The sequence below is a fragment of the Hyaena hyaena genome, unplaced genomic scaffold, assembly GCF_003009895.1.
Source record: "Hyaena hyaena isolate Hyena2069 unplaced genomic scaffold, ASM300989v1 scaffold_120, whole genome shotgun sequence".
NCBI classification, from domain to species: Eukaryota; Metazoa; Chordata; class Mammalia; order Carnivora; family Hyaenidae; genus Hyaena; species Hyaena hyaena.
This window is the reverse complement of record NW_024080752.1, coordinates 1875626-1888967: the sequence shown is the minus strand read 5'-3', so window position 1 is coordinate 1888967 and position 13342 is coordinate 1875626. Positions and strand designations below refer to the sequence as shown.

At 47.2% G+C, this 13342-nt stretch overlaps 1 protein-coding gene across 1 annotated transcript in view; it reads right to left on the bottom strand.

Moving 5' to 3' along the window:
• Positions 1–8639, bottom strand: part of TNFAIP8L3 (TNF alpha induced protein 8 like 3) — a 41270-nt gene extending 32631 nt beyond the window's left edge. Inside the window, exon 1 of the mRNA XM_039237086.1 lies at positions 8351–8639. Within this exon, the coding sequence (XP_039093017.1) occupies positions 8351–8402 (52 nt within the window). The 5' untranslated portion in view covers positions 8403–8639. The remainder of the gene's footprint in view (positions 1–8350) is intronic.
• Between the last annotated feature and the right edge of the window lie 4703 nt (positions 8640–13342).

Sequence of the window (13342 nt, the reverse complement as noted above, 5' to 3'; positions counted from 1 at the left end):
CAGGCAATGATGTTTAGGAAACCCAATATGAACGTGAAGACTGTTCTAAAGCAGCATCAGAATTTGGACCATGCGACTGCTTAATAAAAAAAATTTCTGATGTATAAAAAGATAATACGTTTTTTGGCATGCCATCACATACATGTGAAGGACACAGATACTTATCCTCCTTATATGCTTTCTTGGATTAGGTTCGTGCAGGAAACTTGTTTTTTAAATGCTTCTCTATCCTTTATTTCTATACTTGCACAGAATACAGCCCAAACACCCACCTACACAGGCATTTTACATAAAGAGTTGGAAGCCAAGTGACTGGAAAAAACAAAATCAAATTATGTATACAGTGTCTTTATAGAGATTTGCATGTGAATTCAAGTGGGAGCCAATGGTAACTCTGGAGGAAAAGCAACCAGTTAGAGGATGGTGCTAATGGAAAGTGTGACTATAATTCAGTTGTGCTGACAAAAAAGCAGGTACCATATTTTCAAAGAGGAAAATAACACAGGAAATAGGGCTTTCTATTTGCACACTCACACACACTCTTGTTTCATCTCTAGAAACTTACATGTTGGCTACAACCACCACCATGATACCCAATTTTACTTTTTAAGTATGACAGCCCTCTTTTCCCATGAGTCCTTCAAGGGGATCTCCACTGGGTCAGGCCAGGCTCCTCACGGGCTCCTGGTCTTCCCACCTTCCCTTTCTTCTCCCTCCATCTAAATCTTTCACCCCTTCAAGGCTACGCTCAAGGCCCATCTCCTCCATGAAGCCTCCCCACCGGAATGCCAAACGACAGTGCCCTGTGCTCCAAATCCTACACCATTTACTGCTGATGCCACCTAGTCTTGCAGATTCAGTTTTGGGTAGATGTTTTCCCTAACATAGCTGCAAATTTCTAGAGTGCAGGGTTCCTTCTAATTCCATTTCTACATGCTACCATAGCACCCTGCACCACTCAACACGACATAGATCATCAGTCAATATCTACTGGATCGACTGGATTGAACAACTGGGTGCAGAGCTATGAGGTCTAGAATGGGTAATTTCATCTGGCAATCTAAATTGTCCTAATGAGGTCTAGATAAAATTTATAGCTCAATGACTATCCCCTGAGCTTTGCTGGTAGACAGGGCTGCCATCCCTAAGGAAACATTCCTGAAGAATTTGGGGGACCACCTGTGGTGGATACTGCAACATACTGCTGAGGTTCCTCCTCAAGAATGGAGAACCAAGCACTCACAAGCTGTTGGGGGTGCAGCCTGCAGACAGTCCTCAGCTGATGGGAACAGCTTCAGCTAAGGTCACACCCTGTTCCTTGGGATGGCCTACATCTAATGACTGATCACCATATAAGGGGATATGAGGCCTGGCCCCTCACCCCAACTCAGAACATTCTGAAGGGTTACTGCAGCTCCAGAGCTGGAGGCTATTGTTGGGCGTGCACTGCAGCTCAGCTTCTCACTCTGTCTAGTCCAGTGTTTCTCTCCTCCCCTCTTCTCCCCCAAATAAACTCACTGAGTGCTTCCTGGGGAACCAACCTACAACATCATCCATCCGTCTATCCATATACAGGCACACCACATTTTGTTGCACTTCGCTTAATGCACCTTGCAGGTTTTTAAAAAATATTTATTTTTGAGAGAGAGAGACAAAGACAGAGACAGAGTGGGAGAAGGGCAGAGAGAGAGGGAGATACAGAATTCGAAGCAGGCTCCAGGCTCTGAGCTCTTAGCTTGAACCCACGAACTGTGAGATCATGACCTGAGCTGATGTCGGACGCTCAACTGACTGAGCCACTCAGGCACCCCTTTTGCAGATTTTTTTTTTTTTTTTAGAAACTGAAGGTCTGTGGCAACCCTGGTGGAGCAAGTCTATCAGCACTATTTTCCCAACAGCATTTACTCACTTCATGTCTCTGTATTACATTTTGCTAATTTTTGTAATATTTCAAACTTTTCATTTTTTATTACCTTTGTTATGGTGACCTGTGATCAGTAATTACAGCTCACTGAAAGTTCAGATGATGGTTAGCATATTTTTTACCAATAAAGTATTTGTATTTTTAAATTTTTGTTAAAGTTTATTCGAGAGCGTGCACACACACACACACACACACACACACAGGCACGATGAGTCGAGGAGGGCCAAAGAGACAGATAATCCCATGTGGGGCTCAGACTCATGAACCGTGAGATCATGACCTGAGCCGAAGTCAAGAGCTGGATGCTTGAGACACCCAGGCATCCCTACCAATAAAGTATTTTTAAGTTAAGGTATGTACATTGTTTTTTAAAGATGTGATGAAATTGTACACTTAAGAGACTACAGTATAGTGTAAACATGACTTTTATATGCACTGGGAAACCTAAAAATTCATTTGACTATTGCAATATTTGCTTTATTGCTGGGATCTAGAACCAAACCTATACTATCTCTGAGCTATGGTTGTATTCATCTATTGATGCACGCATGCATTCAGCCAGCCAGCAACCAACCAGTCTGTTTAGGGTTCATGGGTGGTGCTGGTGGGAACTGATACAGGTGAAAAAGACCCAATCCTTGCCCTTAAGGAGCCAACAATCCAGTACAAGAGATGAGAGATGCACAAGAATAACCATAAAGCAGACAATGGAAAGTGGCTGTTGCCAAGACAAAACATATAAACAGAGATTTGGCTGGGGTGTTATCCTATGCCAAGGGGTCAAGAGTCTTCATGCACTGGTGTAGGCTGTGGTTATTGCTATAGGTGTCCTATCTCCCCATCAGATCTCAGGCCCTGGAAGACAGGATGGATCCTGTCATTATCTCTCTACATTCTCTATACTTCCCAACACAGGGTCCTAGACAGTGCAAGAAATCTTAAAACACAGAAGCAAAACAAAAAAACCAAAAGAAAGCTTTGGCAGTTCTACCTTATAGGATAAAGGTTTCTGGCTGTCTGGCTTTTCAGTGCAGACTTCCCAGGAAGCTCCTCTAGATGCTCATTCACTTATTATGCCCATAAAAATCTCAGGAACATGAAGGCACAAGACAGGGTCCTGACCCTTAAAGCAGTTACAGCCCAGTGTGTAGTTGAGGTATAGGCCTTCGAAAAGGTCCACAAACAGGAACAAGATGCAGGACTATGACTAACAGGCAGGTGGTACCTCATCCCCAGGCGATCCCTGCCCCAGGTCGGCCAGGGTCAATCTGTCAGTCAACAAAGTTACTCAACAGCTTTCTAGGAGCCTAACAATGAGAATCAACAAACTCCAGAAACTCAAGATTCCCTGAAACCAAGCATGATTTACTGTCTACAAGGGAAAAGTGACTTTACAGAAAGCATCACTAAGTGACTGATGGAAGGATGGGGGCTTGGAAGCCTGGGCTGGGGAGCCCATCTCCTGGATTTCCCTGCCCTCACCCCAAGTCAAAGCACTAGCCTTTCACTCCCCCTTTCCTTTCACTGCTTTTGTACAATCTGTCAGCGGTGTCTGTTGTTTGTTTCTCTGACATGGCACTGGCCTCCTTGCTCTCTGCCTCGCGTTAGAGCCACAACCTCCTCCAATACTCTGGTCACCCCTGCTAGCTGAGGCTTCAAGCCTAGGCAGTCCTTGCACTTCACGTCTATCAAATGTGGCTCCCGAAAACCCCACTTTCAGTCAGTCATATCTCTGCACAACCATCAGCTCGACAGGCGTGCCTCTGGCACCATCAGGATCAGGTTATTAAGACCCTCTTCTATGTGGCCCTTCCCTCACTCATATAACTTTATTTTCCAGTACTCCCTAGTATAGGCCCTTCACTCCACCCACCTTCCTGTTTGTGCCTTTGTTCAAGTGGTGTGTGACTTCTGGAATGCCTTTCCTCCTCTTGGCCACCTATTGAATCCTACCCACTCCTTGCCACTTTATTCACAAAGACCACGCTTAGGACAAAGGTGATGAGAAGGATGGCAGACAAAGTTGGGGGCCTGATGTTTTCTCATTTCAATCACTGTCTTGATACTCCCCTAGCACATCCTGACTCCACTGTGTAGACATGTTTCTCTGTAGCACCTACACAGCTGCAAAGAAGCCTCACCAGCTTGACGGCCCATCTAGCTGTGGGTGGAAGGAGCTGGTCTGTCCTCAGCGGGACAGTCTTGTAAGACTATCTTGGTCTTACAAGCCAGAAAGGGAAAAAGCTGACACCACTAATGTTTACTCGCTTGTTGCTTCTTAGGAAAGACTCTTAATCACTGCTGAGTTAATATACCAAGTACTAGGATTTCTGAGAGATGGATGGTGGGTTTGCCAAACCACAGACTGCGAAGTTGGGTCTCTGGAATGAATCCAATGTTCCATAAACCCTGCCTCTTTCCTAAGCATAGAAAGATCCCAAAATGAAAGAAAGGCGGGGTAAGAGTTTCAGGCAGCTGAATGACATAGAAGTATCATCCTGTGCTTCTTGAAACACAGAAAATGCAGTTTGAGACAAATCTCATCTCTCCCTTTCACCCTCTTATGTAGAGCACTGCATTGCTTGGTGAGGAGTCTGCACAGCAGGCACTGGGGAGAGCTTTAGAAAACTCTCTTACAAGGGGTACAGTAAAAAGTATGTGGTCCTCAGAGATTTTCTCACTCTTCTGCCTATCTGTAACTGGGAAGGTGACTTTCCCAAAATGGAAAGGAGAATAACCCTAACCCTAACCCTAACCCTAACCGTAGGCAAGGACCTATTCTGCCTCTTGCTACCTTGAAGGAAAAAGGTTCACTGTTGGAATGGTTATCTCCTCTTCTATTTCAAGTGGCATGAAAGTGGCTAATCTCCACATTAGCCAGTGGATTGGGTAAAGAGTCCTCTGCTTTATACAACTTTACCTAGAGCCAGAGGAAAAGGGGGGTGAAAGTAGTATCTTGAATGTCCCCATCTTCGTGTCTTGAGCTTTAAAGATGAGGAGGATAAGAAGAGGTAAATTAAAGATAAACTCCACCCAAAACCAGTAAGCAAACACACACACACACACACACACACACACACACACACACACACACACACCAGAGAGAATGAAAGAATGAAAAAGAGAAAATTCAAAACAAATCTGCTCAGGCAATTATATTAATGTGATAATAATGCCAACAATACTAATTGTTTTACACATGCCTAATAGTTTACATTTTACAAAGCACTGGAGTACATTATTTAGCAGTATTCTTACAATAATCTAATCAAGTGATAATCAAAATAGTGGCTGCCATTTACTGAATGATTACCAGGAACACTTTTCATGTGGTATTTTAAAAAAGTTTATTTTGAGAGAGAGTGTGTGTGCATGCAGGGAAAGGGCAGAGGGAGAGGGGGAGGGAGTGAGGGAGGGAGAGAGAGAGAGAGAGAGAGAGAGAGAGAGAGAGGAGAGAATCCCAAGCAGGCTCTGGTAAGTGCAGAGCCCTACAATGGGACTGAACACACAAACCAAACCATGAGATCATGACCTAAGCCAAAATCAAGAGTCGGATACTTAAGTGACTGAGACACTCAGGCGCACCTTCATGTAATATTTTATTTAATTTTCCTTGTGGTACTATTGTCATCCCCATTTTACAGAGGGGGAAACAGGTTTGGAGATGTTAAATAACTTGCCCAAAAGGTAGAGAATGAAACCTAGGTCTTTCTGATTCCAGAGTCAAGGCTCTTGACCTTAATAAGGCACATCTCACAGGGATTTTTCACAAGTTCCAGAAGGGAAGGCCATTGGGGAGGAAGCAGCCTTTACATCTCAACACATGTAGACACACACACGAATACTCCAAGAAGTCCTATTTCCTCTGCTGTCCTATGTTGCAAACTCATCCAGCTTGCACAGGTACAGGTCCACAGATGAAGGCCTCATTCCTCATAGAGAGACAAAGGTCAACCCCGGCGGATAACATATCTAACATTTAACCTGTATCTGAAGCTTCAGCAAGGGTTTCCATTTGACAGGATGCAGCGACAGCAAGGCAATGAATTAGCATCTAGTTTCGAAGCTTTGTCACGAAGAAGAATACTTTAAGACTGAGAATAATGAGATGGAATGCCATTTAGCAGAATAGCTTGTGATATTCAAATAAATGTTCAACTTGGGAGATTCAAGCACACAAAAAAAGAAGTGACTGTAGAAAACAGCAAGGTGCAAACGAATGGTGACAGCTCACAGAGTTGGCTGTCCTATTCTTCAGGGGACCCATCTGATCCAATGGTAAAGTTTGCTGCTAGCAGTGCAGAGACCTGACACAACACACGCATCTGGGGTACTCTGGGCTGGGCAGGCTGGGGGGAGGGGAGAAGCAACTGGACCCTTAAGAATTCCTTCCCTCCCCTTTCACTCAAGCACCAACTCTTCTGAAGTGTCTCCTCCCTCCCCTTCTCCCTCTTCTTTCTCTAAGCTTCCTTCTCCTTCCCTTCAACATCAACGTGCACAAGAGATCTGAGGGTAGGGTGGGGAGAGCATGTTAGTTCCTGGGATTTTGAGACAGTAAGCTGTCAAAGTCAGTGCCCCCCACCCCCAGCTTTCCAGATATATTTAGATACATACAAACACCCACTGAAACTTTATTTTTATTTTTTTTAATGTTTTATTTATTTCTAGGAGAGAGAGAGAGAAAGACAGAGTGAGCAGGGGAGGGTCAGAGAGAGAGAGGGAGTCACAGACTCTGAAACAGGCTCCAGGCTCTAAGCTGGCAGTCAGCACAGAGCCCGACCCGGGGCTCGAACCCACGAATCTTGAGATCATGACCTAAGCGAAAGTCGGACGCTCAACCGACTAAGCCACCCAGGCGCCCCTACAAACACCCACTGAAACTTTAAAATGATGTGAGGAGATCCACAAGCTCCCCTGTGAAACAAAATCTTGGTGCTTCATAGCCACAGAAGAAGAGAGGTAGCAGAAGGCTCATGTTTATTGGTTATATCCACATATGCCTACACAAAGGAGGCGGCCCTTGCGCGCGCGTACACACACACACACACACACACACACACACACACACACACAGGAATCCTCACACACAGGCATCTTGGTAATGCCGCCTTTTCTCTTTGCCAGCCTAAACTCTTTCCACCCACCCAAAGGTGTTGACAACAGCTGCCCTGTGAAAGGTTGAGGAATATGATGCAGTGGGAAGGGAATCATTCTGTCCTTGGCTACTCCCTGCTGTGAGACGTGGGCAAGCCACTTAGCCTCTCTGGACCTCTGTAAAATGGAGATAATAACCACCTGGCTAGATGCTGCGAGGATGAAGGGGAATAATACACGTAGCGCCTTTGGCACAGCGCCTGGCGCTGTCTTGCCTGGTTCCTGAGCCTGCCTTTCCTACACCCACGCCTGGGCTGATAGTGCCTCCTGGCACTTGGTCCTCACTCTCAGGATGCTGGTCTGACATAGGGAAAAGTAGGGTCTAGTCTACGACTTCGGGTCTGTAACAGGAGGGTCTCAGCTCTCAGGTCACAGGTGTGCCGGCCGGCGCGGCTTTCAGGGCTCTGCGGGTGCCGCGAGCCACCGACAGGTGGAGAGGGTGATCAGGTCTCCGGTGCGTGGACCCGTGGGAGGCTGGGCGGAGCCGGCCGGTGGAGGTGGGCAGAGCCCAGCGGTTAAGTCGACCCAAGGCTGTGGGTGGCTTCCTCCTGTTGCTCAGTATCAGAGAGAGGCGGGGGCGGACATTCATTTTTTCCAAAGTAAGAATCCACCCATTGCTTCGATAACTATCGATTGTGAAAAGCCGGCGGCGCCTCTTAATGGCGAAGCCCTGCTCCCCGCGCGCCCCCGCGGTTGTGTTCCCGGACCCCTCCCGCCGGTGCGGGACAGCGATGGACGAACCCGTCTGCACAGCTAGTGCAGGCTCGGGAACCGCAACCACTAGCTGTGGTCTGACTCCTGCCCGTCCACCCGCGGGTCCTTTCTTTCCGGGAGTCCCCTGTCGCGCCCTCGGACCAGGTCACCTGTTCCGCAGCGTCCCTGGCACCCCGGGTTCGAGGACCGAGTGGGCGCTCGGAAAGTTCTTTCAAAGGGCAGATGTGTTGCGACCCTCGCTGCAGCAAACTACAGGACGCAGATTTCCCGAGCCCTTCCCCCCCCCCCCCGCAGGCGGGCGACCCGAGCCCGCAGCGGGACGCAGCTGCGCGGAGAGTGACCCGCACCAGATGCACCTCTTCTTCCGTCCGCGTCCCCAAGTGCAGTGAGGGAGAAAGCCTTACAGCAAACTCACAGCGCGGAGCAATCCCCAGTCCCGGCCTGGAAGGGATCGGCCTCGCGCCCGGCAGCTCGGAGAAATACTCGCGATTTCCTGCCCCAGCCTCCCCTCCTCCCGGCCCCGGCCCTCCGGGCTGGGCTGCCGCGTCCCCTCGGTACCTGCGGCGGTCACCGGCTCGCCCTCGCTCTGCTCGCCAGAATCCGAATCCATGCTGCCAGCTGCCGGCCGGACGTCCGCAGCCGCCCGCCCTCCCGTCTGCGGGACGCTCGGGGTGGGTGTCCCGGCTCCGGCTGCCGCGGCGCACTCTGTGCCGGCAGCCTGGCGGCTGCAGCCCTGGCGGCGCCGGACGGGCAATGCGCGGCGGCCGCGGCCCGGGGGCGACTCCGCAGAGGCGAGCGCCGCCCGCGTCCCGCTCCCCGCGGCCGCCGGCCGGTGCCTGCGCGCGAGGCGAGCGCGGGGCGGAGGGTGGGAGCGCGCGGGGAAGAGACTGGGAGGGGGAGGGGGAGGGGGAGGGGAGGCTCGAGCAGGGAGGAGCGGGAGCGTCCGGCCCCGCGGGTTCCAGACGGGGCTTAAATACCCCGGGGGAGGTGCTGCTCCTCCTACACGCGCCCCGCGCCCTACACTTGAGGAGCGCTGCTAGGTCTTTCGGGTCGGCGAAGCCGAGCGCAGTTTCTTGCGGGTGGCCAAGCTGGGAGGATTTTGAGGCGAGAAAACGCCTCTACCCAGTAAGGAGAAGGGGAGGTTCCGTGTGGGAGTCCTAGGGTTGCCCGGGTTCGAGCCCACTCCCCCGGAGACCTTGGACGAGAGATTCAATCGCTCTGAGCTGTTTCCTCACTTGGCAAATGGGGAAATGACAGTTGCTTTCTGTCGGGAATGTGGTGGGGACGTAAATAAGCTAATGAACGTGAGGAGCTGAGAGCGGGGCCTGGCACCTGGCGAGGAAGCGAACGGCGTTGGGCAGGTACGCTCGCTCCGGCAGCGCGGCTCCCCCGCGTGGGCGGGGCGGGCGGGGCGGTGGCGGCGCGAGGCGGGCGCTGGGAGCGGCGCGCGCGCGGACACGCCCTGCCGGCCCCGGTTCGCCACTTCGCGCGGTCGACAGGGGCCAAGAACGGCGTTTGAAACCTTGTCCTTCTCCTCAACACGGAGCGCTCCACCTCCTCAATATCCCTACCCTTTCACTTTCTAAAGAGGTATTTGCGCATTTACTTCGTCACTAAGAGAACTACCATACTAGGGAAAACGCCCTGAGCAGGAGCAGTAAGGCCTCAGGAGATCGTTGGTTGTTAATTCTAGTCGTCCACGCAGTCTTACTGTCTCCCTGAATTACAGGCTCCAACACTTAACGTAACCTCAGGTCGGCTTCCCTGTATATAAAGTGCCACAAAGAATGAAAACTAACTTTATTGACTTGAGCAAAATGGAACGAGGAAGAGCAAGTCTACTAAAAAAAACGCCGTTTAATTGTTTCCTATGTGCACTTGTTTAATCAGCACAGTGAGCCAGTGGAGAGTTTGGTTAAGCCACTTGCACATGCTTTTTTGGAGGTTCGAAAATAGCCGAAAGTTGGTCATTTAGTAGAATTCGACCTGTGTTATTATCCTCATTTTATAGAAACGGAAATTGAATTTTAGGGAAAGTAGATAACTTTCTTGTGGTCTCAGGTCCAGTAAGTAGGTGGGCTGGGACTTGAAATTAGGCTTATCTGATGTCCAGACGGGCTCCTAACTGATGAGGTATAGTGTCACAAGTGAGTTTGGCCTGTTGGTTGCTTGAGGACTGCTTCCTTTAGTGAAGGTATGGGCTTTACAGAGTACAAATACAGTTCTTCTACTTTGTGTCCTCAGAAAACATTTTCTAGAGGGCCAGACTTAGGACTTTAGTTGACAAAAGTTGGAATGGAATAGTCAAAAGAGTTTCATACTAGATGTGTGATCTTGGGCAAATGGCTTAACCTTCTTCAGTTTTCTCATGTGTTGGCATCGCCTTCATAGGATGGTTGTAAAGGGGTAAATGAAATAATGTGTGTGGAAGCTATTACTCAATGCCTGGCACACAGCTAATGTTTGGTAAATGGAAAGAACATTACTTCTTAGATCTAATGGATCCTATTTAGAAAAAAAAATATTTTAACATCACATTTTTAAATGAAAAGAAAAAAGTATCAGCAATATTTGTGTAAAAGTTGATACTCAAAAAGTAAATAGCTGGGATCATTTAAAAAGTTTTCCATCAAAGCTTTGGATTCTAAGGAAAAACAATGATGGTAGCATCAGGGAACAGAACATACTGAATTGGAAAGACATCCAGCTTCCTCTGAAGGCCAAGCCTTCATCCAACAATAGGAAATGTGAAACTTTCTCTGTTCCCTTAGATCTCCTTTCCTGGCATTTGGTAGAAGATTTTTTTGTTTTGTTTTGTTTTTGTTTGTTTTTTTAAAACTTTTTAAAAATGTTTTTTATTTATTTTTGAGAGAGAGACAGTGTGAGCAGGGTAGTGCCAGAGAGAGAGGGAGACACAGAATCCGAAACAGCCTCCAGGCTCTGACCCAGCTGTCAGCACAGAGCCTGATGCAGGGTTCGAACCCACGAACCGTGAGATCATGACCTGAGCCGAAGTCGGATGCCCAACCAACTGAGCCACCCAGGCGCCCCTGTTTTTGTTTGTTTTAATGGACTGGTGGTCTGGGTTGAAGGGTGAGAGAGACAGAATCCCACTCGGTAATAAAGGAAATAGGGAAGCTCAGTACTGGAACTTGATTAACAGTAAACCAGGGAAGCTTAGTACTGGAACTTGATTAACAGTAAACCAAGTATGGGGAGCACACATTTATGACACATAGAGGCCCATCAGTCATTGGATCTTTACTGAATAATGAGTACATTTCAGCCCAGAGGTGAAATGCTGGGAATGGAGCTGCTGGTCAAAGTGCTTTTGGAAAGTCTATGATGTGAGTCTTCAGAAAAACAACACCTATTCGTTTATCTGTTCCTATGTTCAATCATAGTATATTTTTGCAAAAAAAGAGGCAGACAGAATGAAAAATTGAATGTGGAATTAAACAATGGAGAAGAGAGATCCAAACTAAATAAGGTCTCCATTCCAATTTCCTATGATATGCAATCTGTTGTCATGGAATAGCAAGACAAAGGGAAATGACTGCTGGCATGCATATGTGTTTAATGAGGAACTTTAGTGGAACATACCTTATCTGTCCTCCCAGTGTGGAAAATCTGTATAAGAGAAGGAAGTCCTTAAAATAGTATCTCATGGCCATCACCCCCACAAAAACAGTGAAATCTGAGTTGATGAATCTCTTTTACAAACCAGTCCTACTATATTTCTTTAAAAAGAGAGAAGGAAAGAAGAAGCTCTTAGAAAAGAGGAAAGGATTTCCGTAGTTCCTCTGTATATTTTTAGACAAATGGCATCACTTTGCAGACTTGAATCTAGATTCTGAGGCTTAGAAACCACTTTCCTCAGTGTTTCCACTACATCTTTACAGCCTGGCTGCATTTCAGACACACAAGTTTCTAACTCTTACTGGTCATTCCTTAGTTTTAGCTAACCAAGTCGTTGGTTTTTTAAGGATCTTGCCTGTCTGGTGGGAGAAGCCTATCTACTTGTAAGGTGTCAAGAAATAGATAATAAAATAGATCCATTTCTGCTAACACAATAATACTCTTTAATCTAAGCCAGTGCTATGACTCATCTGCCTGTCTCCTCTTGTGGGATGGAAAGGGAGCTGTCTGTAAACCTTTGGGCAAGCAGCCTGGAGAGGGGAGGAGGTTCCTCTCACATGCTAGGGCTGTCACTCTGCTTCAAAACCCCACAGAGATCTGGAACTGCCATTGTTTTCTAGGCTGAAGCAGCCCTTGGTATTTTGAGATGAGAGGTTGGCCAGGACAGCCCCATTTTAAATAACTTGTCTTAAGGTGGATGCTGGCATCAAGGAAGGAAGCTTCTGCCCAGAGCAAGAGGGCCTTCATGGGGCTCTCGGCAAGCTGGACAGTGGTGTCTGAACTGGCTTCATATCCATCTGGTAGAATGAGGTGCCGGAAGATGGCCTTGAAAGAGGGGGCTTTTCCTATTTTTTTTTCCTGGTTAGCAAAAACAAGCTTTTATTGTTCTTCAGCCCTTATTTCAAAAGTATCACTGTCAAAAAATTAAAAATCCATTCATAATTCCATCAGTTGCAATAACTGTTAATACATCTTCTGAATAATTTCCCTCTTTCTGTGAATGGCATTCTCCTTTTTTAGCTTGCTTTTTCCTTTTAATAGTATGTTCTGAACATCATTCCATCTACTTTTTGACAAAACGATTTGGAATAGCTGCACAACATTCTATTGTATGGCTGTACCATAATGTAGTGAAACAATCCTCTAGTATTGGGTATTTAGGTTGTTTCCAAATTTCTGCTATAATTGACAGCTCATAAACATTTTCCTGTCTAAATCTTTGCGTACATTTTTAATCAATGTCTATGAACCTTCAGCAGTCTCATTTGTTCTTCTTGGGAGAGAGAAACAAGACAGAAGATTGTAGCCAACAAAACAATTGCTGTATATATTAAGATTATCAAGAATTTTTGTGGGCATGATCCCCTCTCAGCACAGGGTGAGTTATTAGTTCATTCTTGTATTTATCAAACATTGATTGAGCCCAGAGGTGATCTCTATAGTACAGGTTGAGGAGAGGAGTGGAAATTTATAGTATAGGTTGAGGAGAGGAGTGGAAATTTATAGTATAGGTTGAGGAGAGGAGTGGGAATTTATAGTATAGGTTGAGGAGAGGAGTGGGAATTTTCCTTTCACATTTTCTTTGTGGGCAGTGTATCCTCTGCACAGCTCTATCCAAGTCCAGACACCTCATGGGAGGCAGAGTGTGGGCACCTTGGGTGTCAGGCTGGTCAACGTTCTTAGCTTTTGCCCTCATGAGCTGCCTACAGGATAGCTTCCGGAGCGGCTAATGCAGTTATAGTGACTCTAGCACTGATTCAGAGGGCTAAGGTAATTTAGGAAGAGGAAGGAGGAAGAGAAAGAGAAAGAAGAAAGCTCTAGGGGCCCAATATCTGTTGTGCTTTGGCCCAGCTTTCTGTGGACTTATTTGTAAGCCTTTTAAACAGCAGGACCAGGATCATAGGGTTCAGC